The sequence below is a fragment of the Salmo trutta genome, chromosome 34, assembly GCF_901001165.1.
Source record: "Salmo trutta chromosome 34, fSalTru1.1, whole genome shotgun sequence".
Taxonomy (NCBI): domain Eukaryota; kingdom Metazoa; phylum Chordata; class Actinopteri; order Salmoniformes; family Salmonidae; genus Salmo; species Salmo trutta.
In genome coordinates this window covers 4,189,249-4,214,598 of record NC_042990.1, presented here as the reverse complement: position 1 = coordinate 4,214,598, position 25,350 = coordinate 4,189,249, and the positions used below count along the sequence as shown (strand labels likewise).

At 42.6% G+C, this 25,350-nt stretch overlaps 4 protein-coding genes across 4 annotated transcripts; 2 read left to right on the top strand and 2 right to left on the bottom strand.

Annotated features, from left to right (window-relative positions):
• On the bottom strand, positions 1–2,084 carry LOC115173358 (uncharacterized). Its single transcript, XM_029731366.1, has 3 exons — positions 682–2,084; positions 430–511; positions 1–268 (listed from the first exon to the last, which is right to left on the bottom strand). Exons 1-3 carry the CDS (start codon positions 2,059–2,061, stop codon positions 120–122), a joined length of 1,611 nt encoding a protein of 536 aa, XP_029587226.1. The 5' UTR covers positions 2,062–2,084; the 3' UTR covers positions 1–119.
• Positions 2,085–2,893: 809 nt separating this feature from the next.
• Positions 2,894–25,350, bottom strand: LOC115173133 (uncharacterized). The gene is made up of 6 exons (XM_029731068.1): positions 25,164–25,350; positions 5,753–5,857; positions 4,847–4,883; positions 4,429–4,739; positions 3,025–3,685; positions 2,894–2,941 (listed from the first exon to the last, which is right to left on the bottom strand). The coding sequence occupies exons 2-6, from the start codon at positions 5,797–5,799 to the stop codon at positions 2,894–2,896; spliced, it is 1,104 nt and encodes a 367-aa protein (XP_029586928.1). The 5' UTR covers positions 5,800–5,857; positions 25,164–25,350.
• LOC115173132 (uncharacterized) lies at positions 10,034–15,875 on the top strand. The gene is made up of 7 exons (XM_029731067.1): positions 10,034–10,262; positions 11,844–11,948; positions 12,103–12,197; positions 12,818–12,854; positions 12,962–13,272; positions 14,556–15,646; positions 15,859–15,875. Exons 1-7 carry the CDS (start codon positions 10,245–10,247, stop codon positions 15,873–15,875), a joined length of 1,674 nt encoding a protein of 557 aa, XP_029586927.1. The 5' UTR covers positions 10,034–10,244.
• Positions 15,593–18,453, top strand: LOC115173356 (uncharacterized). The gene is made up of 3 exons (XM_029731365.1): positions 15,593–17,559; positions 17,747–17,828; positions 17,988–18,453. Exons 1-3 carry the CDS (start codon positions 16,027–16,029, stop codon positions 18,134–18,136), a joined length of 1,764 nt encoding a protein of 587 aa, XP_029587225.1. The 5' UTR covers positions 15,593–16,026; the 3' UTR covers positions 18,137–18,453.

The following is a 25,350-nucleotide window of genomic DNA, read 5'->3' as shown; positions in this document are numbered from 1 at the left end:
TCTTGTAAAATAATTTGCATTTATTTGATCAAATAGACTTTGAAAGGGTAGACATGCAGAAATTCCTCTTGTCAAAAGTCTTGCTGTTACAAAAGTAGTTCTTCATGCAGCGTAACAGGTTACAGGTTCTTCTTGGTGAAGCGCCTGAATGGCTTCATCATTGCTGAAAAGACCCTGACAATCAAGGATTGTTTTTTGATAGGCTGAGATATGGAGGGAGAAACCTCTCCAACTGGAGATTCAGCACCATGAGCCTCAATGTGTGGAGCTAGAAACACAAGAGAAATGGATGGGGAGAGAGAGAGAGAGAAATACAGTATAATAACTTTGATAAATAACAGTGCAATGAGTTTGGTAGGCATACTCTATGTTTCTAACACACACCTAAACAAAACTACAAGCTATAGCAGAGCTCTAAAACATCCTTACCTATGCAATGTCCATCAGTAAAAGGAATCTCATTCTGTTCCTGGACTGAATGGCAGTCCTTTTTGTTTCCTCTCTTGGAACGCTAACAGGAGAAAGGTAAAGAGAATGGTTCAGAGAATGAATAAATAAATAAATGGAACACTTCTGAATCTATATTATCATATTTATCTCATATATTTGTCTTATCACAGCCACATCAATAACATCAGCACCTAACTGGAACAAAAAACAAATGCTAACTCCCTGCTATACCTTGAAGTTGATCCTGAGTTTGGTCATTGAAAAGCAAAGGAAGCTCCTTCTTGCTTTCTGCTCAGCCCCCCTCTCTGTCTCAGCCTGGTCTGCTGGGTTTGTTGCAGCAGAAGCTGGTCTTGACGCCTCCTTGCGTCCCTGTACCAGCTGCTGGGTCAAGGACTTTACCAGGACTCTGTCAAATGCAGGGTCCTGGGAGGAAATAGCTGCTTGCAGGGTGTTATAAGAGCCAAACTCCTCCATCAAGTTTTTATGTACACCTCTGAACACCCTGTGGATGTGCAGGTTCTGGGAATATTCCTGTGTCCTGGAGAATCTGGATGCAGCACAGAACTCAGACAGGACTTGTCTGATGAGTTGCTGAGATGTTTCTGTCATGTCTGGTGCCTGTTGGAAGGGTCCATCTAGGGCTGAGGGTCTGATCTTCGATAGCAACCTTATCACCAGTACGGTGACCAAACAGATGACATCATCTTTGCTGGAGTCCATCAAGTACTGCAGTGGGAATGCAGTGGCACTGCTGATGTCTGGGCTGATTAAGAGCTCCCTCAGATGGCCAGAGCTGCTGGGGATGCTCACCTCCTTCTCTTCAATGTCAATCCCATCTCCCTTTGGTACCAAAGAGGTTCCCTTGCTGGTGAAAGATGGAGTAGTGGAGGATCGAAAAGAGGCTTTAGCACTCGGTGGTCGGCTGCTGTCAGTCATTGGACTGTTACGATGCAGGGGTTCATCTGTGTGTGCCATCATCTTTGTCCTTAGGTCACTTGTAGAAATCTCTGGCATTTTAGAGTCCCTGGTGTCGATGCAGGAGCTCCTGATGATGGGGCAGGTCAGATCAAAAGGCACTCCGTCAGGGATGGGAGTGCCAGGGAGGTTGATCTCTAACTCACACTCTGACCTAGGACCCTTTGAAGAGCTAGACAAGGAACTACGACCCTTTAAAGAAGTGGACAAAGATGAACAGGTTCTAGGGATGTCTTGGCAGACTTGTTCACTGTCATGCTCACTTTTCTCAACCTCCTTCAGCATAGTTCCTACCATATCGTTGATCTGAAGGAGCTCCCTGGAATCCTTAATTCGCCCTAAGTTTGAGATTTCACTCTGGATAGCAACCAGGATTTCCCCAAGGGTCTCTTTGGAAGAAGCATTTTCTGTCCTTTCGGATCCGGATGGCTTCAGCCCTGTGAAGAAATCCTTAAGTATGTTCTTCATATTGACGCAGATGGTCTTAGCTGTTGACCAAAGCTTCTCTTCTGATATTTGAACACTCAATTCAGTATCATCCAGTTGGGAGCCCCCGTGGGAGCACTGCAAAACTCTCCCACTTCTTTCCAGGAGCACAGTGTCAGTGGACTCATTTTTCTGGAAAATAGTCGCCATTCCTTTGACAAAGGTTTCCACTAATCCAGGAGCTGTATTCTGAGAGGACATGGAGGCAATCTCTGATGGCGAGCTAGATGATAAGCCAGCCTGCAGACTTTTCTGAAGACCAGTATGGCTGATCTGTGTGATAAAGGAATGACTGGATCTCATCAGCACTTTACTCACTGCCTCTTCTGCCTGAGTCTGAAAGTCATTGCTAGAGAGCTTCTTAATGCTCTGAATCAGACTAGTAGAGGACTGTGTGATTCTGATACTCTCTTCTGAGCTCAGTTGAGAACATTGAGTACTCACACTCAAGTCTTCATTGGGTGAGGGTGACTGGGAAATAGTATAGTCATCAAGCTTTGATAGGACACCATCAACAAGCCAACAAGCATCTAGGGACTCATCAGATGAACTGACAACGGCCAAGCATTTACTCTCCACTTTTGATAACTCTGACTTGTAGATGGAAAAAACACTGCTAAGAACTTCTTGAGTGCTGTTATCCAGATTGGAGAGACAGAGAGCTGGTATTGGTTGGCTCTCACTGGGAACTCTACTAAGTTTGGTGCTGGGTAACTGGACCTCAACAGTTGAAACAGTTGCCTTTTCCAGGGTGTCTGAAGACTCCTGAAGAGAAGCATCCTTAGCCACACCTTCCCTTCGAGCGGATAGAGTTAAAAGGTCCCTCAGCTTTGCTCGTATAAGGCCATAGAGTGTGCGGGCTGGAGAGAAGGTTATCTTCTGTGAAAACCCTGTTTTGTGGTCATTTACAGGAACTGGCCAATCAACTGCTTCACATTTGCCTTCAAATGATGCTATCGTCTCCATGCCTCCCACAAATGCCTTAACAATCACTGTGGCAGTGGAGCTTACAGATGTCAGGGCTGTGCAGCTGGTATTCAGGGGAGCTTCAGTAAGGCTAGGAGCAGCACTAGAAGGCCTAGAGGAAGGAGCCACGCCAGAAGAGCTCCTGACTTTCCTTGTAAGGATGGTGCTCACCGCCTTGAGGGCTTTAGACTGAAAGTCGGGGCTAGAGAGGGTCTGAAGCTTTCTGGACACCACACTGCTAGAGGATCCAGTCTCTTTGAGAAAGTGAGTGGTCCCTTCTTTCCCAGATGGACACTCAACATCAAGGTCACATTGAAGATTGGTCAGAAATTTAGACCCCAAGATTGTCATCTTCTTGGCCAGATCCAATAGGATGTTGTAGTCCTGTGCCATTTTGTCCATTGTGCCGACAATGGCATTCAGCACATCATCGGTCACAGGGTCCATGAGGGGCTCGATAAACCCTACCCACTCTGGCTCAGACGTTTGGCTCTGTAGCTCGGCCAGGATCTGCACCGAGGCTACCCGAATGACCTCCTTGCCTGCTGCTATGTCCTGACTGTCCATAGGGGGGCAACTCCCCGAGCTGGCCTGAATGGCCACTGAGAGGCCAGAGTTAAGCTGGTGTACTACCTCCCCCGCGATAGCATAGCTCAACTCGGAAGAGCTGGAGGAGGTGGGGTTGGAGTGACCCTCAACCAGGGATATCAGGAGGCTCTCTTCCGTTACCCCAAAGAGAGCTTTCAGAGGCTCCTCCATGAGGGGAGCCTCTCTAGTTGCTGGCAAACTCTGCAATGAGGTCTGGGAACTTGAAGATAAACACACAATCACCACTTATGCCATGCAAATGTGACCAGCCAGCTGGTATCTAATCTGGGTCATTAGTGAGCTTGAAAATCAAATGAGAGCAATGATGGTTTACTTCTCATACCACCGTAGTTCTAGAAGCCTAAAGCCAACTGACACGAGTTTTGCCAGATTTTGTTGTTTGTATGACATCAGAATATGATTAATTCTGAAAGGCATGTACCTACCTGATCTATGTATTCATAGATTACTTTACATTTACCTTAGATTTAAGTCATTTAGCAGACGCTCTTATCCAGAGCGACTTACAAATTGGAGGAAAGGGGGATACCTAGTCAGTTGTAAAGGGAAAGGGGGATACCTAGTCAGTTGTAAAGGGGGATACCTAGTCAGTTGTAAAGGGGGATATCTAGTCAGTTGTACAGGGAAAGGGGGATACCTAGTCAGTTGTACAGGGAAAGGGGGAAACCTAGTCAGTTGTATAAGGAAAGGGGGATACCTAGTCAGCTGTAAAGGGAAAGGGGGATACCTAGTCAGTTGTACATTTACATTTAAGTCATTTAGCATTTATTTTACTTCATGGCTAACCCAGTTAAAAATTACCTTCAACTGGACCCACCCCCTCAGTGGCAACATTTCTGACCAGAACTTCAAACTACAAGGTATGAATTCCAAGTTAATAATTTATGATAAGTATGGGTCAGGTCTTGCAATTATTAAGTTGAAATATTGCTGTGAACATACCTCTTAGGCGACCAGCATGGTGATGAGGTTCTGCGAGTGGATTTTTGGCGGCACCCTGCACTGCCATTCCTCCTCCTCTCCTTAGTCCAGTAGTTCATCTCACTGATCAGCAGCCTTTTCTCTCGCTCATCCAGACTGCCTAAGGAATCCTCAGACCCTGTCAGAGAGCACTGGGATTCTGGGGAGGCTGCCCCACTCCTCAGGTCCACACCCATGATACGAGCTAGCGCTGGTAGGAGAATGCGGAGGGCTGTCTGGGTCACGACCTTAACAATCTTCAGACACAGCATGGAGAGCTGCTCGAATGTGAGCTATGGCCAACAAACAGAGTAATGTTTTTGTCAATCAAGCAATTCCATGACACCATTCCCTATATAGCGCACTACTTTTGACCAGAACCTTATGTGGAGAGACTTACGTTATTTTTCATGCCATGCTGAATCACTCTCCATTGGCTAGAGAAAAGAAAAGAAAGGAAACATATTTTAGCTGCACACTGGTGTTGAGTTAGTGGAGTCACTAGATAGCCATGTTAGGGAAAATAAAAGTGTATTTAATTAAGCTATTAGCAAGTACATGAGCCATTTTGTTCTTGATTTACAGGAAGAGTTAGGGGTGTGGTTACGGTGATGTTAGGGTTAGGTGTAGTGTTTGAAATCGCATTTGTGGTTAGAAGGTGCACTATGACTATAAATTCAGAGTTGTTGTATGTGAGGTTGGAGAAAGACATGGGACTTGCTCATCAGTTAGACTCCTTAGGAAGGAGAGGAGGATTGGGGCACAGCTTGTCCCAATCTTGAGAGAAGGCATTAGAGTCCTCTGAGCCTCCTTCTCCAGCTGCTCAATGATAGATCCCCTTTCCCGGAAACCACACCCGGGTGTCTGAGAAGACTCTGGGAATCCGCAAAGAGAAATCTAAAGTTGAATCTGAACTTTATATCTAATTTCCTTCACCTTTAGTGATTTGATTGCACTGGACAGGTAAAAGCACATCTCTCTGCGGGCCTCCACTATATTGCTTTCACCTATATAGATACTATCTTCTCAGATCAGTGCTGATGAATTTGAACACAACCTGCACCCAACATGAAGTAATCTCGGACCTGCACCAATGCTGCTGTCCTCCTCCACGGAAGTCTTCTTGGCACTGCCACTGGACTTACGTTTAGCCTACATGACAACAGATTATAGGTCTCATAGCAGATCTAAGGTCAGTGTAGCGTCTCCTCCTAATGCTTTAAGGTTAGGATTTAGTGATAGTAAACTAATCCTAGATCTGTGCCTAAGTAGGCAGAGGATGTGTAAAGGACAGCATATTTCTTACCTTGCCTCCAGTCCTGTTCTTGTTGTTCTCATGTGTCTCTGTTTCATCCTTCATATTCTCCACAACTTTATTTTGATCATCCGGGGAATCCTCCCATTTCACGCTCTGGTGGATAAATGAGAGGTCAATAGCAGTCTTAGGTTGTGACTTCATAAAACAACTTATTCGCTCCTATTTTAAACAAAATGGCAATAGTGGTCAGATTTCAGTCCATGGATCAAACCAGTGAGACCTATTGCTGTGGTAGTGACCTACTATACTGTTAGTAATTTCTCCTCTAAACTCAAAATAGGCTAAATGAACCATACCTTGCTGTTGTCTGACATGATGTGTAGCTTATTGTTGTAGGCTATTTATAGGTAATACTAATATCTCCTTTGAAAAAACGTCAGTGAACCATCGGCAGACAACTGAAGTGAATATGAACGTCCTTGAATTATGCCAAAGCATTGTTGAATACTCGATTCCGATTGGCTGAAGCAAGGGCATTCCTCAAAGATGTCATACACACATGACGTCACAATTAGGCCTAAGTCTAATGTCTATATGAATTGTCAATGTCATTAGAAAACAGATCATAGCTTGTCAAAGTTCTGCCAAACGAAAATATTTGTAAGTGCACGTTTTTGCGTTTAATTTATGGTTTATCAAGCATCCTCATTCATCACCATGCACAAAAACGTAACTCGCTGCAATCCATTAGCTATAATTCTGAGGTTGCAAAGCTGCAAAACTAGGACATGCAATAAATTATAACCACTTGCACTTAGAATAATTTACAATCAATGACGTTCTAGGGGGCTTTAACTATTTCAGCATTATGGAGCTGTCCGCTGCATAGAGCTGACACGTTTCTAGGCGTCAGGGGAACGTGCCATGGTGCTTAAATGTTTCGAGCCTGGGCAGCACCTGGTGCTGAAATGGAGCAGGGCTCAGTTCTATGGGTATCTCATGCGGATTTTCTTGCTAGCCTATGTATAACGATACTATAATTACATTATTTTCATCCATCCGTCAACAAAAAGGGCATGTCAACGTTTCCCAAGCAATAATGCAATGAAGCCAAGCCGAGATGTATAGTTCTTCATCCAGAGGACGAAGTTCCACTGTATCATCTAAAACCTTCAGAGAGATCCCATAAAACTGCAGAATAAATTCTCCACAGCTGTTATGGTAGCTAGGTTAATTTAGCGAGACATGGACAAATCCAACACATAGCGTTTCTACTGAGTCCTGCTTAGAGGTGACTGACTGTCATGTTGCTAGTTGGAGCGAGCAGTCGCACTTCGCTTCGCTCCACAGGTAATATTACACTTCATTATATTACAACGGTTTGATTTGTTTGATCTGAGTAATTTTCCCTATTTAAAATGCAAATCAATTTATAACATTTTTGACATGCGTTTTTCTGGATATTTTTGTTGTTTTTCTGTCTCTCACTGTTCAAATAAACCTACTATTAAAATTATAGACCGATCATTTCTTTGTCAGTGGGCAAACGTACAAAATCAGCAGGGGATCAAATACTTTTTCCCTCACTGTAAATAGAGTTGGAGTCGAAGTGTGTGTGCACACAGCCACCTCTTTAACCACTCTTCAAAATATTTGGCAGCCTTTGAGATGGAGAGGCAGGAGAATGAGTCACAGAAGAAGAGTCTAATAAAAGCATGGCTTCTCTCCCACTCCTGCTCACAGCAGCAGTGCAGTGGAGTAGCTTCAACAGCCATAGGCCCAGGGATTTCACATCACATTCCATGATGCAATGCAGAATACGGCTTCACACAGAACAATCACCAAACACATTAGATGACACTTCGCACATCACAGCCAAACATCATGTATCACATGAAGAGGCATGTGTGTTCTCCGGACGTGATACTTTGTCATGGACCTTCAGTTTCGATCCTCTCTCTCTCTACCTCTCTACCTCTCTACCTCTGAATGTTCAGCTATGAAAAGCCAACTGACATTTACTCCTGAGGTGCTGACCTGTTTTACCCTGTATAACCACATTATTATTTGACCCTGCTGGTCATCTATGAAGAACGTTTGAACTACAGTACTTGAAGAACAATCTGGCCTTAACCTCTTGACGGTCGCCTAGGATAGGGGGCGCTACACCATTTTCAACGGCCTCCTACTCAAACTCAGAGGCTAGGATATGCATGTAATTAATATATGTGGATAGAAAACACCCTAAAGTTTCTAAAACTGTTTGAATGGTGTCTGTGAGTATAACAGAACTCATATGGCAGTCAAAACCCCGAGACCGATCGTAACAGGATGTGGAATTCTGAATTGCGGACTCAACTTCAGCGCTGTGCCTATAACTCACACTGTGAGCTATGGTTCATTGAGCACTTCCTATTGCTTCCACTAGATGTCCCCAGTCTTTACAAAGTGGTTTGGGTCTCCTACTGTGAAAAATGCCTGAAAGAGAGGCTATGGAACGCATTATGACGCCAGCGCCCCTGGCTACCCCCACCTTTCGAAACGTTTTGAAAGACAATGAAATTGTCCCCCTTGAATGTTATAGGATCTGTGGTTGTAAAAGGCCCGAAAGATTTATGTTATACAACGTTTGACATGTTTGAACGAACCTAAATGTAAAAAAAATCACTTTTGGTAAGAGAGGTTTCGCGCGCACAACGGTACTTTTGTTGCAGCCTTCAGGACGCCCTAACCAGAACAAGCTATTGGGACATAAAGGAATAACTTTTTCGAACAAAAATACATTTCTTGTGGACCTGGGATTCCTGGAAGTGCATTCTGATGAAGATAATAGAAGGTAAGGAAATATTTTCAAAAATATACAAGACTAGATTTGATATGCGATTGTTCCAAGATGACGCTGACCTGTAACGTTAGCCTATTTTTCAGAGTATCGCACCCCCTTTCATCGCAAAGTATGATTACCCAGTAAAGTTATTTTTAAATCTGGCATTACAGGTGATTTCAAGAGATATTCATCTATAAATCTTAGAATGACAATATTACATTTTAAAAATGTTTTCAAATAATTTAGTAAATTGAAGCGCTGTTTCACCTGATGCATTTGAGGAAAAATAGTTAGTCAACGTCACGCGCCGATGTAAAATGCTGTTATTATATATTAATATGAACTTTATCGAACAAAAGAATGCATGTATTGTGTAACATGATGTCCTAGGTGTGTCATCTGATGAAGATTGCCAAAGGTTAGTGCTGCATTTAGCTGTTTTTTGGTTATTTGTGATGCATGTGGTTGGTCGGAAAATGGCTATGTGAATACTTTTACGATGTACTCCTCTAACATAATCTAATGTTGTGCTTTTGCTGTAAAGCCTTTTTGAAATCGGACAACGTGGGTCGATTCAGGAGAGGTTTATCTCTAAAACGATATAATATAGTCCTATATTTGAAAAAAAAAAAAAAAGACATTTTGTTATGCAAATGTCGATAGGATTTTTCGCTGGATGTCCGTCCCCGACCAGGGGTTAATGGCCATGTACCCTTGTAATCTCCACCGGCACAGCCAGAAGAGGACTAGCCACCCCTCAGAGCCTGGTTCCTCTCTAGGTTTCTTCCTAGGTTCCTGCTTTTCTAGGGAGTTTTTCCTAGCCACCGTGCTTCTAAATCTGCATTGCATGCTATTTGGGGTTTTAGGCTGGGTGTCTAAATAAGCACTTTGTGACATGTGCTGATGTAAAAAGGGCTTTATAAATAAATTGTACTGATTGATTGACGTTTGATTGTATGAAATGGAGTAGCATATATCCATCATGTTAAATGAACAATGAGCACTGTCTCCATGGAGTATAGCACTGCAGCCTTAGGCAATGTATATTTGCGTGGTGCATAACATTATCTCATATCACATGCATGGCAAGACATGATTGATGTAATTAGATGCTCTGGAGAGATCCCACCCTCCTTCCCCAACACATGTAGAATGCTTAGAAACCACCAGAAACCTGTCAAATGGATCAACAGATGTTGTTTTATCTCCTCTCAAGGTCTGTTGATTTACAGTATCTCAGAATCAGGAACTGTCATATCCCATGTGATATGTCAAAACAAGTTGATGCATGTATTATCATGGTGCATTGGGTTTGTATTTGTATTTATAATGGATCCCCTTTAGCTGCAGCAGCTACTCTTCATGGGGTCCAGTAAAATGAAGGCAGTTATACAATTGTAAAAACATTACTATACATTCACAACAGATTTCAGGGGCTAGGCTGTCAACAGCACGTACTGTGACACTATGATATGTATTCTGATTAAGTCAACAAAACCTCTAGGCATATCTGACGTCATGTATTTGATATCTTATGTGAAGGTTAATGTCCATATTGACATCAGTTCATTGTGTTTGAGGACGGTTCACTGACGGGTTTTCAACGGATAAGATTAGATTAGACTAGTTTAACAGTTACAGAGCAGCTACAGTAGCCTATCAGAACAGCTGCAGTATCAGAGGCGCATAGCCTTAATTAACGGGCTACACATAATGGCTGACGACAGCCAGGTAAGGTTCATTTTAGCCTACGTTTAACGAGCGTTAGAGTTTTCCTAATTCCATCTTGTTCTAATGGCAAGTCTGCCTTAAGTGCAGAAACTATGGTTGATATTAGAAAATAAGTATGATTGGACTTTTAGTCAAGTAATTCCAATTGTGGAATTGTTGTGGGATGTTAGCATACCATACTGCACGTGTAACATTAGTGCCGTGGAGGATTGTGCAGGTCGGCAGGTTGCTACAGTAGCCTAGTAGCATGTATTTTATAGGGATCAGATCTGGCTGACTTTTTCACCTGAGCTGCTCGTTGGCTGTCCATAATGAGCCCAGCGAGCAGGATGTGTAGCTGGACTCTGCAATAATTTGCTCCCAGAGCAATTACAAATAACTATTCTTGTTTTAAAAGCGTCATTACAACTAGCGACATGACAGTCAGTCACCTCTAAGCAGGACTCAGTAGAAACGCTATGTGTTGGATTTGTCCATGTCTCGCTAAATTAACCTAGCTACCATAACAGCTGTGGAGAATTTATTCTGCAGTTTTAAGGGATCTCTCTGAAGGTTTTAGATGATACAGTGGAACTTCGTCCTCTGGATGAAGAACTATACATCTCGGCTTGGCTTCATTGCATTATTGCTTGGGAAACGTTGACATGCCCTTTTTGTTGACGGATGGATGAAAATAATGTAATTATAGTATCGTTATACATAGGCTAGCAAGAAAATCCGCATGAGATACCCATAGAACTGAGCCCTGCTCCATTTCAGCACCATGCCGCGGTCTCAGGTGCTGCCCAGACTCGAAACATTTCAGCACCATGGCACGTTCCCCTGACGCCAAGAATGGTGTCAGCTCTATGCAGCGGACAGCTCCATAATGCTGAAATAGTTAAAGCCCCCTAGAACGTCATTGATTTTAAATTATTCTAAGTGCAAGTGGTTATAATTTATTGCATGTCCTAGTTTTGCAGCTTTGCAACCTCAGAATTATAGCTAATGGATTGCAGCGAGTTACGTTTTTGTGCATGGTGATGAATGAGGATGCTTGATAAACCATAAATTAAATGCAAAAACGTGCACTTACAATATTTTCGTTTGGCAGAACTTTGACAAGCTATGATCTGTTTTCTAATGACATTGACAATTCATATAGACATTAGACTTAGGCCTAATTGTGACATCATGTGTGTATGACATCTTTGAGGAATGCCCTTGCTTCAGCCAATCGGAATCGAGTATTCAACAATGCTTTGGCATAATTCAAGGACGTTCATATTCACTTCAGTTGTCTGCCGATGGTTCACTGACGTTTTTTCAAAGGAGATATTAGTATTACCTATAAATAGCCTACAACAATAAGCTACACATCATGTCAGACAACAGCAAGGTATGGTTCATTTAGCCGATTTTGAGTTTAGAGGAGAAATTATTAACAGTATAGTAGGTCACTACCACAGCAATAGGTCTCACTGGTTTGATCCATGGACTGAAATCTGACCACTATTGCCATTTTGTTTAAAATAGGAGCGAATAAGTTGTTTTATGAAGTCACAACCTAAGACTGCTATTGACCTCTCATTTATCCACCAGAGCGTGAAATGGGAGGATTCCCCGGATGATCAAAATAAAGTTGTGGAGAATATGAAGGATGAAACAGAGACACATGAGAACAACAAGAACAGGACTGGAGGCAAGGTAAGAAATATGCTGTCCTTTACACATCCTCTGCCTACTTAGGCACAGATCTAGGATTAGTTTACTATCACTAAATCCTAACCTTAAAGCATTAGGAGGAGACGCTACACTGACCTTAGATCTGCTATGAGACCTATAATCTGTTGTCATGTAGGCTAAACGTAAGTCCAGTGGCAGTGCCAAGAAGACTTCCGTGGAGGAGGACAGCAGAAGTGGTGCAGGTCCGAGATTACTTCATGTTGGGTGCAGGTTGTGTTCAAATTCATCAGCACTGATCTGAGAAGATAGTATCTATATAGGTGAAAGCAATATAGTGGAGGCCCGCAGAGAGATGTGCTTTTACCTGTCCAGTGCAATCAAATCACTAAAGGTGAAGGAAATTAGATATAAAGTTCAGATTCAACTTTAGATTTCTCTTTGCGGATTCCCAGAGTCTTCTCAGACACCCGGGTGTGGTTTCCGGGAAAGGGGATCTATCATTGAGCAGCTGGAGAAGGAGGCTCAGAGGACTCTAATGCCTTCTCTCAAGATTGGGACATGCTGTGCCCCAATCCTCCTCTCCTTCCTGAGGAGTCTAACTGATGAGCAAGTCCCATGTCTTTCTCCAACCTCACATACAACAACTCTGAATTTATAGTCATAGTGCACCTTCTAACCACAAATGCGATTTCAAACACTACACCTAACCCTAACATCACCGTAACCACACCTCTAACTCTTCCTGTAAATCAAGAACAAAATGGCTCATGTACTTGCTAATAGCTTAATTAAATACACTTTTATTTTCCCTAACATGGCTATCTAGTGACTCCACTAACTCAACACCAGTGTGCAGCTAAAATATGTTTCCTTTCTTTTCTTTTCTCTAGCCAATGGAGAGTGATTCAGCATGGCATGAAAAATAACGTAAGTCTCTCCACATAAGGTTCTGGTCAAAAGTAGTGCGCTATATAGGGAATGGTGTCATGGAATTGCTTGATTGACAAAAACATTACTCTGTTTGTTGGCCATAGCTCACATTCGAGCAGCTCTCCATGCTGTGTCTGAAGATTGTTAAGGTCGTGACCCAGACAGCCCTCCGCATTCTCCTACCAGCGCTAGCTCGTATCATGGGTGTGGACCTGAGGAGTGGGGCAGCCTCCCCAGAATCACAGTGCTCTCTGACAGGGTCTGAGGATTCCTTAGGCAGTCTGGATGAGCGAGAGAAAAGGCTGCTGATCAGTGAGATGAACTACTGGACTAAGGAGAGGAGGAGGAATGGCAGTGCAGGGTGCCTCCAAAAATCCACTCGCAGAACCTCATCACCATGCTGGTCGCCTAAGAGGTATTGTGGTGGCTAATTTCCGCATTACCAAATGAGGATTTACAAACACACCAGTCCGAGTTAAAACTACATCTTTAATACTTAAGATACTTTTGCAAAAGTTTTTGACCCCACCAATGCATTCTCTCGAATGAATCATTTAATGAGGTGCTTACAGAATGGCTCAGGGATCTTTTATAGCAACGATACAGCCCCTTCAACGTACATTGACAAACCACAGATACTTAGTAACAGTTCACAAAGGTTACGTTTTGTATGACAGATATCCATAAAACACATCAGACAGTAACTGCTATGTCAACCTGGTTCATTATATAGCCCAGTATCTGGTCTCCTTAGAACTGTCCCTCCCAGGTACGGTATAGAACGAAAACACCATTTCATCCGATGGCATATATCAATTGTCAACTCTAGATACTCCCATCTCAAGCAAACCCCCTCTTGACCCCACTCCTGGACAGGCTCACTGGAGGGAGTGAGCCTCTAGGCCATATATTATCACAGGATAAGTGTGAGATCTAAGAGACCATGGTCCCAGCCACTGCCATAAACCTCCCCACAATAAGGAAAAGGAGGGTGTGACTTGCTCACCGACATTGTGGAGACAAGTCATTGGTTCCCCAGTAATCACACCATCCCTTCACATGGTTTAAGCATAGGTAAAGACACATTCCCATGACGACAAGTCTGACCTCTCTTCTCTCTGGGCCCCAAGTGTCTGAGCCCCAGCTAAGGTAGACGTGCAACTGAAAAGACACCAGAGTCCAATGGACACTTTCTAATGACAAGTACCTCAAATAAGCATATTATACTAATAAAACATCTTAATTATCTATGTTACCCAACTAATTCTCATTCGTCCACGACAGTATGTTCACAGCAATATTTCAACTTAATAATTGCAAGACCTGACCCATACTTATCATAAATTATTAACTTGGAATTCATACCTTGTAGTTTGAAGTTCTGGTCAGAAATGTTGCCCCTGAGGGGGTGGGTCCAGGTGAAAGTAATTTTTAACTGGGTTAGCCATAAAGTAATCTATGAATAAATAGATCAGGTAGATGCCTTTCAAAATTAATCATATTCTGATGTCGTACAAACATCAAAATCTGGCAAAAACTCGTGTCAGTTGGCTTTAGGCTTCTAGAACTACGGTGGTATGAGAAGTAAGCCATCATTGCTCTCATTTGATTTTCAAGCTCACTAATGACCCAGATTAGATACCAGCTGGCTGGTCACATTTGCATGGCATAAGTGGTGATTGTGTGTTTATCTTCAAGTTCCCAGACCTCATTGCAGAGTTTGCCAGCAACTAGAGAGGCTCCCCTCATGGAGGAGCCTCTGAAAGCTCTCTTTGGGGTAACGGAAGAGAGCCTCCTGATATCCCTGGTTGAGGGTCACTCCAACCCCACCTCCTCCAGCTCTTCCGAGTTGAGCTATGCTATCGCGGGGGAGGTAGTAAACCAGCTTAACTCTGGCCTCTCAGTGGCCATTCAGGCCAGCTCGGGGAGTTGCCCCCCTATGGACAGTCAGGACATAGCAGCAGGCAAGGAGGTCATTCGGGTAGCCTCGGTGCAGATCCTGGCCGAGCTACAGAGCCAAACGTCTGAGCCAGAGTGGGTAGGGTTTATCGAGCCCCTCATGGACCCTGTGACCGATGATGTGCTGAATGCCATTGTCGGCACAATGGACAAAATGGCACAGGACTACAACATCCTATTGGATCTGGCCAAGAAGATGACAATCTTGGGGTCTAAATTTCTGACCAATCTTCAATGTGACCTTGATGTTGAGTGTCCATCTGGGAAAGAAGGGACCACTCACTTTCTCAAAGAGACTGGATCCTCTAGCAGTGTGGTGTCCAGAAAGGTTCAGACCCTCTCTAGCCCCGACTTTCAGTCTAAAGCCCTCAAGGCGGTGAGCACCATCCTTACAAGGAAATTCAGCAGCTCTTCTGGCGTGGCTCCTTCCTCTAGGCCTTCTAGTGCTGCTCCTAGCCTTACTGAACTTCCCCTGAATACCAGCTGCACAGCCCTGACATCTGTAAGCTCCACTGCCACAGTGATTGTTAAGGCATTTGTGGGAGGCATGGAGACGATAGCATCATTTGAAGGCAAATGTGAAGCAGTTGATTGGCCAGTTCCTGTAAATGACCACAAAACAGGGTTTTCACAGAAGATAACCTTCTCTCCAGCCCGCACACTCTATGGCCTTATACGAGCAAAGCTGAGGGACCTTTTAACTCTATCCGCTCGAGAAGAAGGTGTGGCTAAGGATGCTTCTCTTCAGGAGTCTTCAGACACCCTAGAAAAGGCAACTGTTTCAACTGTTGAGGTCCAGTTACCCAGCACCAAACTTAGTAGAGTTCCCAGTGAGAGCCAACCAATACCAGCTCTCTGTCTCTCCAATCTGGATAACAGCACTCAAGAAGTTCTTAGCAGTGTTTTTTCCATCTACAAGTCAGAGTTATCAAAAGTGGAGAGTAAATGCTTGGCCGTTGTCAGTTCATCTGATGAGTCCCTAGATGCTTGTTGGCTTGTTGATGGTGTCCTATCAAAGCTTGATGACTATACTATTTCCCAGTCACCCTCACCCAATGAAGACTTGAGTGTGAGTACTCAATGTTCTCAACTGAGCTCAGAAGAGAGTGTCAGAATCACACAGTCCTCTACTAGTCTGATTCAGAGCATTAAGAAGCTCTCTAGCAATGACTTTCAGACTCAGGCAGAAGAGGCAGTGAGTAAAGTGCTGATGAGATCCAGTCATTCCTTTATCACACAGATCAGCCATACTGGTCTTCAGAAAAGTCTGCAGGCTGGCTTATCATCTAGCTCGCCATCAGAGATTGCCTCCATGTCCTCTCAGAATACAGCCCCTGGATTAGTGGAAACCTTTGTCAAAGGAATGGCGACTATTTTCCAGAAAAATGAGTCCACTGACACTGTGCTCCTGGAAAGAAGTGGGAGAGTTTTGCAGTGCTCCCACGGGGGCTCCCAACTGGATGATACTGAATTGAGTGTTCAAATATCAGAAGAGAAGCTTTGGTCAACAGCTAAGACCATCTGCGTCAATATGAAGAACATACTTAAGGATTTCTTCACAGGGCTGAAGCCATCCGGATCCGAAAGGACAGAAAATGCTTCTTCCAAAGAGACCCTTGGGGAAATCCTGGTTGCTATCCAGAGTGAAATCTCAAACTTAGGGCGAATTAAGGATTCCAGGGAGCTCCTTCAGATCAACGATATGGTAGGAACTATGCTGAAGGAGGTTGAGAAAAGTGAGGATGACAGTGAACAAGTCTGCCAAGACATCCCTAGAACCTGTTCATCTTTGTCCACTTCTTTAAAGGGTCGTAGTTCCTTGTCTAGCTCTTCAAAGGGTCCTAGGTCAGAGTGTGAGTTAGAGATCAACCTCCCTGGCACTCCCATCCCTGACGAAGTGCCTTTTGATCTGACCTGCCCCATCGTCAGGAGCTCCTGCATCGACACCAGGGACTCTAAAATGCCAGAGATTTCTACAAGTGACCTAAGGACAAAGATGATGGCACACACAGATGAACCCCTGCATCGTAACAGTCCAATGACTGACAGCAGCCGACCACCGAGTGCTAAAGCCTCTTTTCGATCCTCCACTACTCCATCTTTCACCAGCAAGGGAACCTCTTTGGTACCAAAGGGAGATGGGATTGACATTGAAGAGAAGGAGGTGAGCATCCCCAGCAGCTCTGGCCATCTGAGGGAGCTCTTAATCAGCCCAGACATCAGCAGTGCCACTGCATTCCCACTGCAGTACTTGATGGACTCCAGCAAAGATGATGTCATCTGTTTGGTCACCGTACTGGTGATAAGGTTGCTATCGAAGATCAGACCCTCAGCCCTAGATGGACCCTTCCAACAGGCACCAGACATGACAGAAACATCTCAGCAACTCATCAGACAAGTCCTGTCTGAGTTCTGTGCTGCATCCAGATTCTCCAGGACACAGGAATATTCCCAGAACCTGCACATCCACAGGGTGTTCAGAGGTGTACATAAAAACTTGATGGAGGAGTTTGGCTCTTATAACACCCTGCAAGCAGCTATTTCCTCCCAGGACCCTGCATTTGACAGAGTCCTGGTAAAGTCCTTGACCCAGCAGCTGGTACAGGGACGCAAGGAGGCGTCAAGACCAGCTTCTGCTGCAACAAACCCAGCAGACCAGGCTGAGACAGAGAGGGGGGCTGAGCAGAAAGCAAGAAGGAGCTTCCTTTGCTTTTCAATGACCAAACTCAGGATCAACTTCAAGGTATAGCAGGGAGTTAGCATTTGTTTTTTGTTCCAGTTAGGTGCTGATGTTATTGATGTGGCTATGATAAGACAAATATATGAGATAAATATGTTTTTATTCATCACTAAATTGTTGCCTTGGATTCAGAAGTGTTCCATTTCTTTATATATTCTCTGTACCATTTTCTTTACCTTTCTCCTGTTAGCGTTCCAAGAGAGGAAACAAAAAGGACTGCCATTCAGTCCAGGAACAGACTGAGATTACCTCTACTGATGGACATTGCATAGGTAAGGATGTTTTAGAGCTCTGCTATAGCTTGTAGTTTTGTTTAGGTGTGTGTTAGAAACATAGAGTATGCCTACCAAACTCATTGCACTATTATTTATCAAAGTTATTATACTGTATTTCTCTCTCTCTCTCTCTATCCATTTCTCTTGTGTTTCTAGCTCCACACATTGAGGCTCATGGTGCTGAATCTCCAGTTGGAGAGGTTTCTCCCTCCATATCTCAGCCTATCAAAAAACAATCCTTGATTGTCAGGGTCTTTTCAGCAATGATGAAGCCATTCAGGCGCTTCACCAAGAAGAACCTGTAACCTGTTACGCTGCATGAAGAACTACTTTTGTAACAGCAAGAGTTTTGACAAGAGGAATTTCTGCATGTCTACCCTTTCAAAGTATATTTCATCAAATAAATGCAAATTGTTTTACAAGAGTTTCAAGTGTTTTGGATGATTGGTAGCACCAAAGCAGCTTTTCTCAGAGAAATGCACTAGTTCCCCCTTGGTTACACATTTATTGTGCAGTTTTTGAGTTGGCAGGACTTGGGGCGGCAGATAGACTTGTGGTTAGAGCGTTGGGTCAGCAACCGCAGAGGTTGCTAGATCAAATCCCTGAGCTGACAAGGTAAAAATCTGTTGTTCTGCCCCTGAACAAGGCAGTTAACCCACTGTTCCTAGGCTGCCACTGTAAATAAGAATTTGTTCTTAACAACTTGTCTTGTAAAAAAATAAAAATAACCAGAGCTTGTCTCTAATACAATAGTTTCTGCATAGACCGTCAGATAACCAGATGTTCTCTATTCATTTAGTTAGATGACAGTTCCTGATTCTGAGATACTATAAATCAACAGACCTTGAGAGGAGATACAACCACATCTGTTGATCCATTTCACAGGTTTCTGGTGGTTTCTAAGCATTCTACATGTGTTGGTGAAGGAGGGTGGGATCTCTCCAGAGCATCTAATTACATCAATCATGTCTTGCCATGCATGTGATATGAGATAATGTTATGCACCACACAAATATATATTGCCTAAGGCTGCAGTGCTATACTCCATGGAAACAGTCCCAATCTTGAGAGAAGGCATTAGAGTCCTCTGAGCCTCCTTCTCCAGCTGCTCAATGATAGATCCCCTTTCCCGGAAACCACACCCGGGTGTCTGAGAAGACTCTGGGAATCCGCAAAGAGAAATCTAAAGTTGAATCTGAACTTTTTCTAATTTCCTTCACCTTCAGTGATTTGATTGCACTGTACAGGTAAAAGCACATCTCTCTGCGGGCCTCCACTATATTGCTTTCACCTATATAGATACTATCTTCTCAGATCAGTGCTGATGAATTTGAACACAACCTGCACCCAACATGAAGTAATCTCGGACCTGCACCAATGCTGCTGTCCTCCTCCACGGAAGTCTTCTTGGCACTGCAACTGGACTTACGTTTAGCCTACATGACAACAGATTATAGGTCTCATAGCAGATCTAAGGTCAGTGTAGCGTCTCCTCCTAATGCTTTAAGGTTAGGATTTAGTGATAGTAAACTAATCCTAGATCTGTGCCTAAGTAGGCAGAGGATGTGTAAAGGACAGCATATTTCTTGCCTTGCCTCCAGTCCTGTTCTTGTTGTTCTCATGTGTCTCTGTTTCATCCTTCATATTCTCCACAACTTTATTTTAATCATCCGTGGAATCCTCCCATTTCACGCTCTGGTGGATAAATGAGAGGTCAATAGCAGTCTTAGGTTGTGACTTCATAAAACAACTTATTCGCTCCTATTTTAAACAAAATGGCAATAGTGGTCAGATTTCAGTCCATGGATCAAACCAGTGAGACCTATTGCTGTGGTAGTGACCTACTATACTGTTAGTAATTTCTCCTCTAAACTCAAAATAGGCTAAATGAACCATACCTTGCTGTTGTCTGACATGATGTGTAGCTTATTGTTGTAGGCTATTTAGAGGTAATACTAAAATCTCCTTTGAAAAAACGTCAGTGAATCATCGGCAGACAACTGAAGTGAATGTAATACCCTTGTTTGAAGCAGGTATTGAGTTTATTTGTTATAAATAATTGGTTATATATTTAAAAGATGATTGAATTGCTCCTAAACTGTAATGTTGTTAATGCATTATGTTTTTTGTATAAATATTTATTTAATGTATAAGTGTATAGTTCGTTTTACTTTGAAGTGTAAGTTTTGACCAATAAGGTCGCCTGTTAAGTTGTGGCCAATGGGAGTTGACCTGGTGAACGGGAGGCCTGGGAAGAAAGGAGAGGGAAAAAGACGTTGATGAAAGGATGGACGTTTTTACCTTACAACGGTTGGTAAAGAAAAGTTATAAAAGAAGACGACAGAACTAGAACAAAACCCATACTTACTAAGACATGTTTTATTTTATAAAAGAGTTGTTATAATTTTGTTAAAACTTAGTAAAGACTGAAGCTACCGTCTCGTCGTGGAGGTATTTGCAAGCATTGAGGTTAGCCTAGCATCGCGTGACACCGGGAGATAATTGCTTGGGAAACTTAACGAGTTCGTGTTCCCATGCGATATCGGTTACGGCTAAGGAGTACTGTCTGCATGGGTAGATGTGCTTGCCTTGGACTTTGTGAGGAAACCTGCACGGAACTGCCATACTTCGCTGAGGGAATATCAACCAAGCAGTGAGTAACCACAACGTGAGGTGCTTCAGGATATTTTTGGGTGTCGTCATTTTTTTTGAGCTCCAACGCGCGCCAACGGTTCATTTAAGCCATGGGTCGGCAACCCAAAATGTTGAAAGAGCCATATTGGACCAAAAAAATCTGTCTGGAGCCGCAAAAAATGAAAAGCCTTATATAAGCCTTATAATGAAGGCAACACATGCTGTAAGTGTCTATATTAGCCTACTATCAAAATGATAAGTAGGCTATAAATACATAATGAGCATTCATGATTAAACGTTTATTTTACCTGCAGTGCATCCTGGAGAGAATGACGCACCACGTGACTACTCTGCTGTACGATGGTGCTTTAAGTTTAACTTCCATTATAATATTAATGTATTATGTTTCGTTGCATTGATGAAATTATAGAAATACAATAGATAAATCAGATTTTTGATGTCATTTTTATTTTAGGATTCGAAAAACCAACAACAAAATGTGCAACGTGCATAATAGACCTCCTGTAATTTCAGACCTCCCCATGGAAATAAAATGCAGTCCTTTTCAATCCTCAATAATACGATACAATCCTCTTCTCTTTTCCCCCTTATCTGGGCAACAGACAGAGTGCAATAAAACAGCATCCTTTTGAAAAGGTAAAGTATATCAAATTAAAATAATACAGTTTAAGTTCGATTTCTGTGCATTATCCTCTTCTCTTTAGTTTTGTGCAAATGTGCAAGGGTAAAATGCAGCAGCACCCTCTTCTCTTTTGACACGCACAATACAATGCAGCCATCCTCAGACCTGAGCAACAAAACACAATAATATCCCTATGTGTCATTCCAAATATATACTGACAAAAATTAGAAATCACTTTATAAAAACAGCCACTTTGTTACTAAATATGTGCCTATGACAGGATTGTGTTCTTACCCGTTTAATGTGACTTCTGTTTTCGGACATCACTGGACAGCTTCTCAACATCGGGCATGTAAAATGTAACTTTAATCTTCACGCAGGACTGCAAGCTCTCATCTGTGTGGCGGGTGCGGTATTTGGATTTTATGTAGTTCATGTTTGAGAATATCTGCTCGCACAGGTATGTTGATCCAAAGATGGATAATACTCCAAATGCATATTTCTTCATGTTCCTATAACTGTCAGGAAGAATGGAAATGTCTTTCCACGTTACTCTTTTTGTTATTTGACAACTTCTCATTACAAAGCAAACATGCAGGCAATCCTTCCGCATTGGCAATGAAAGCAAATGATTCGGTCCAAGAATTGTGGAATCCTCTGTTCTCCTCAGCTATCTTTCTCTTTTTCCCTTTGGGATCCATGGCCCATGACACACCCGCCGGTTTGTTTGCAACAGCCACCTGTCTGGCACTACGCCGAGCTGAAAGAAACGTGTGTCGCAGGCTATGACGTAAATCTTCGTTGACAGAAATGTTGAAATTAAATATTTATTATACACATTTTTACAGCATTGGATAATAAATTATATTAAAACAAAAAATATATTCACACCATCTTTTTCCATTTTCATATTTTTGAAAAAGCTCCAGGGAGCCACTAAGGCGGTGCTAAAGAGCCGCATGCGGCTCTAGAGCCGCGGGTTGCCGACCCCCGATTTAAGCAAACTTGAAATAATTTGGACTCATTGGGGTTTATTTTTTTTCTTCTTTTGATGTGTCTGAAAATGTATTTGTGTTTAAAAATGTTTTAATACACATATGGAACATTATGTATATTGTCTTGGTGGAGTCATTGATTGTTTCAATTTCATTTAATGCATGGGATGGTTTATCCTGATTCAATAACAGAAACCTATAATCATTTAATCTGAAGTAATACCCTATTGTCATAACCCTAGATAGTTTACAATAGGAATTCTTATTGGAGATGTCCTTCTCACCTAACATCCCATGCTACTGAGATACTCTGCATAAGTTAACCTGTTGGGGATAGGGGGCAGTATTTGCACGGCCGGATAAAAAACGTACCCGATTTAATCTGGTTACTACTCCTGCCCAGTAACTAGAATATGCATATAATAATTGTCTTTGGATAGGAAACACCCTAAAGTTTCTAAAACTGTTTGAATGGTGTCTGTGACAGAACTCATATGGCAGGCAAAAACCTGAGAAGATTCCTTACAGGAAGTGGCCTGTCTGACAAGTTCTTGTTCTTCTTGGCTCTGTTTATTGAAAACTGAGGATCTTTGCTGTAACGTGACACTTCCTATGGCTCCCATAGGCTCTCAGAACCCGGGAAAAAGCTGAATGATGTAATTCCAGCCTCTGGCTGAAAAACATTAGCACGTTTGGATAGTGGCCGGTCAGAGTACCATCAGACTGAGGCTCGTGCACGAGGGGATCCCATGTTTTTATTTTCTCTCTCTTTGAACGTAAACACGCTTTCCCGGTCGGAATATTATCGCTTTTTTACGAGAAAAATGGCATAAAAATTGATTTCAAACAGCGGTTGACCTGCTTCGAAGTACGGTAATGGAATATTTAGAATTTTTTTGTCACGAAATGCGTCATGCGCGTCACCCTTTTTTACCATTCGGATAGTGTCTTGAACGCACGAACATAACTATGGATTATTTTGAACCAAACCAACATTTGTTATTGAAGTAGAAGTCCTGGGAGTGCATTCTGATGAAGAACAGCAAAGGTAATAACATTTTTCTTATAGTAAATCTGACTTTGGTCAGGGCTAAACTTGGTGGGTGTCTAAATAGCTAGCCCTGTGATGCCGGGCTATCTACTCAGAATATTGCAAAATGTGCTTTCACCGAAAAGCTATTTAAAAATCGGACATAGCAAGTGCATAGAGGAGTTCTGTATCTATATTTCTTAAAATAATTGTTATGTTTTTTGTGAACGTTTATCGTGAGTAATTTAGTAAATTCACCGGAAGTTTGCGGGGGGTATGCTAGTTCTGAACGTCACATGCTAATGTAAAAAGCTGGTTTTTGATATAAATATGAACTTGATTGAACAAAACATGCATGTATTGTATAACATAATGTCCTGGGTTGTCATCTGATGATCATCAAAGGTTAGTGCTGCATTTAGCTGTGGTTTGGGTTTATGTGACATTATATGCTAGCTTGAAAAATGGGTGTCTGATTATTTCTGGCTGGGTACTCTGCTGACATAATCTAATGTTTTGCTTTCAATGTAAAGCCTTTTTGAAATCGGACAGTGTGGTTAGATTAACGAGAGTCTTGTCTTTAAATAGCTGTAAAATAGTCATATGTTTGAGAAATTGAAGTAATAGCATTTCTAAGGTATTTGAATAACGCGCCACGGGATTCCACTGGCTGTTGAGTAGGTGGGACGATTTCGTCCCGCCGACCCTATAGAGGTTAATATTGTGAGAGTCATATTCGAGCCTGGTGAGAGGGTTACATGAATATGAACGTCCTTGAATTATGCCAAAGCATTGTTGAATACTCGATTCCGATTGGCTGAAGCAAGGGCATTCCTCAAAGATGTCATACACACATGATGTCACAATTAGGCCTAAGTCTAATGTCTATATGAATTGTCAATGTCATTAGAAAACAGATCATAGCTTGTCAAAGTTCTGCCAAAGGAAAATATTTGTAAGTGCACGTTTTTGCGTTTAATTTATGGTTTATCAAGCATCCTCATTCATCACCATGCACAAAAACGTAACTCGCTGCAATCCATTAGCTATAATTCTGAGGTTGCAAAGCTGCAAAACTAGGACATGCAATAAATTATAACCACTTGCACTTAGAATAATTTAAAATCAATGACGTTCTAGGGGGCTTTAACTATTTCAGCATTATGGAGCTGTCCGCTGCATAGAGCTGACACGTTTCTAGGCGTCAGGGGAACGTGCCATGGTGCTGAAATGTTTCGAGTCTGGGCAGCACCTGAGACCGCGGCATGGTGCTGAAATGGAGCAGGGCTCAGTTCTATGGGTATCTCATGCGGATTTTCCTGCTAGCCTATGTATAACGATACTATAATTACATTATTTTCATCCATCCGTCAACAAAAAGGGCATGTCAACGTTTCCCAAGCAAAAATGCAATGAAGCCAAGCCGAGATGTATAGTTCTTCATCCAGAGGACGAAGTTCCACTGTATCATCTAAAACGTTCAGAGAGATCCCTTAAAACTGCAGAATAAATTCTCCACAGCTGTTATGGTAGCTAGGTTAATTTAGCGAGACATGGACAAATCCAACACATAGCGTTTCTACTGAGTCCTGCTTAGAGGTGGCTGACTGTCATGTTGCTAGTTGTAATGACGCTTTTAAAACAAGAATAGTTATTTGTAATTGCTCTGGGAGCAAATTATTGCAGAGTCCAGCTACACATCCTGCTCGCTGGGCTCATTATGGACAGCCAATGAGCAGCTCAGGTGAAAAAGTCAGCCAGATCTGATCCCTATAAAATACATGCTACTAGGCTACTGTAGCAACCTGCCGACCTGCACAATCTTCCATGGCACTAATGTTACACGCGCAGTATGGTATGCTAACATCCCACAACAATTCCCCAATTGGAATTACTTGCCTAAACGTCCAATCATACTTATTTTCTAATATCAACCATAGTTTCTGCACTTAAGGCAGACCTGCCATTAGAACAAGATGGAATTAGGAAAACTCTAACGCTCGTTAAACGTAGGCTAAAATGAACCTTACCTGGCTGTCGTCAGCCATTATGTGTAGCCCGTTAATTAAGTCTATGCGCCTCTGATACTGCAGCTGTTCTGATAGGCTACTGTAGCTGCTCTGTAACTGTTAAACTAGTCTAATCTAATCTTATCCATTGAAAACCCGTCAGTGAACCGTCCTCAAACACAATGAACTGATGTTAATGTGGACATTA

What these genes read in the sequence shown, in the direction of transcription:
- LOC115173132 (XM_029731067.1), top strand. An exon ending in AGAACAGGACTGGAGGCAAG is followed by an intron (nt 11,949 to 12,102) that starts GTAAGAAATATG and finishes GTTGTCATGTAG; the next exon opens with GCTAAACGTAAGTCCAGTGG. An exon ending in TTACTTCATGTTGGGTGCAG is followed by an intron (nt 12,198 to 12,817) that starts GTTGTGTTCAAA and finishes TCTTTTCTCTAG; the next exon opens with CCAATGGAGAGTGATTCAGC.
- LOC115173356 (XM_029731365.1), top strand. Translation starts at nt 16,027, where the DNA reads ATGAGATCCAGTCATTCCTTTATCACACAGATCAGCCATACTGGTCTT. An exon ending in AACTCAGGATCAACTTCAAG is followed by an intron (nt 17,560 to 17,746) that starts GTATAGCAGGGA and finishes TTCTCCTGTTAG; the next exon opens with CGTTCCAAGAGAGGAAACAA. An exon ending in TACTGATGGACATTGCATAG is followed by an intron (nt 17,829 to 17,987) that starts GTAAGGATGTTT and finishes TTGTGTTTCTAG; the next exon opens with CTCCACACATTGAGGCTCAT.
- LOC115173358 (XM_029731366.1), bottom strand. Translation starts at nt 2,061, where the DNA reads ATGGCGACTATTTTCCAGAAAAATGAGTCCACTGACACTGTGCTCCTG. An exon ending in AACTCAGGATCAACTTCAAG is followed by an intron (nt 512 to 681) that starts GTATAGCAGGGA and finishes TTCTCCTGTTAG; the next exon opens with CGTTCCAAGAGAGGAAACAA. An exon ending in TACTGATGGACATTGCATAG is followed by an intron (nt 269 to 429) that starts GTAAGGATGTTT and finishes TTGTGTTTCTAG; the next exon opens with CTCCACACATTGAGGCTCAT.
- LOC115173133 (XM_029731068.1), bottom strand. Translation starts at nt 5,799, where the DNA reads ATGAAACAGAGACACATGAGAACAACAAGAACAGGACTGGAGGCAAG. An exon ending in AGAACAGGACTGGAGGCAAG is followed by an intron (nt 4,884 to 5,752) that starts GTAAGAAATATG and finishes TCTTTTCTCTAG; the next exon opens with CCAATGGAGAGTGATTCAGC. An exon ending in AGCATGGCATGAAAAATAAC is followed by an intron (nt 4,740 to 4,846) that starts GTAAGTCTCTCC and finishes TGTTGGCCATAG; the next exon opens with CTCACATTCGAGCAGCTCTC.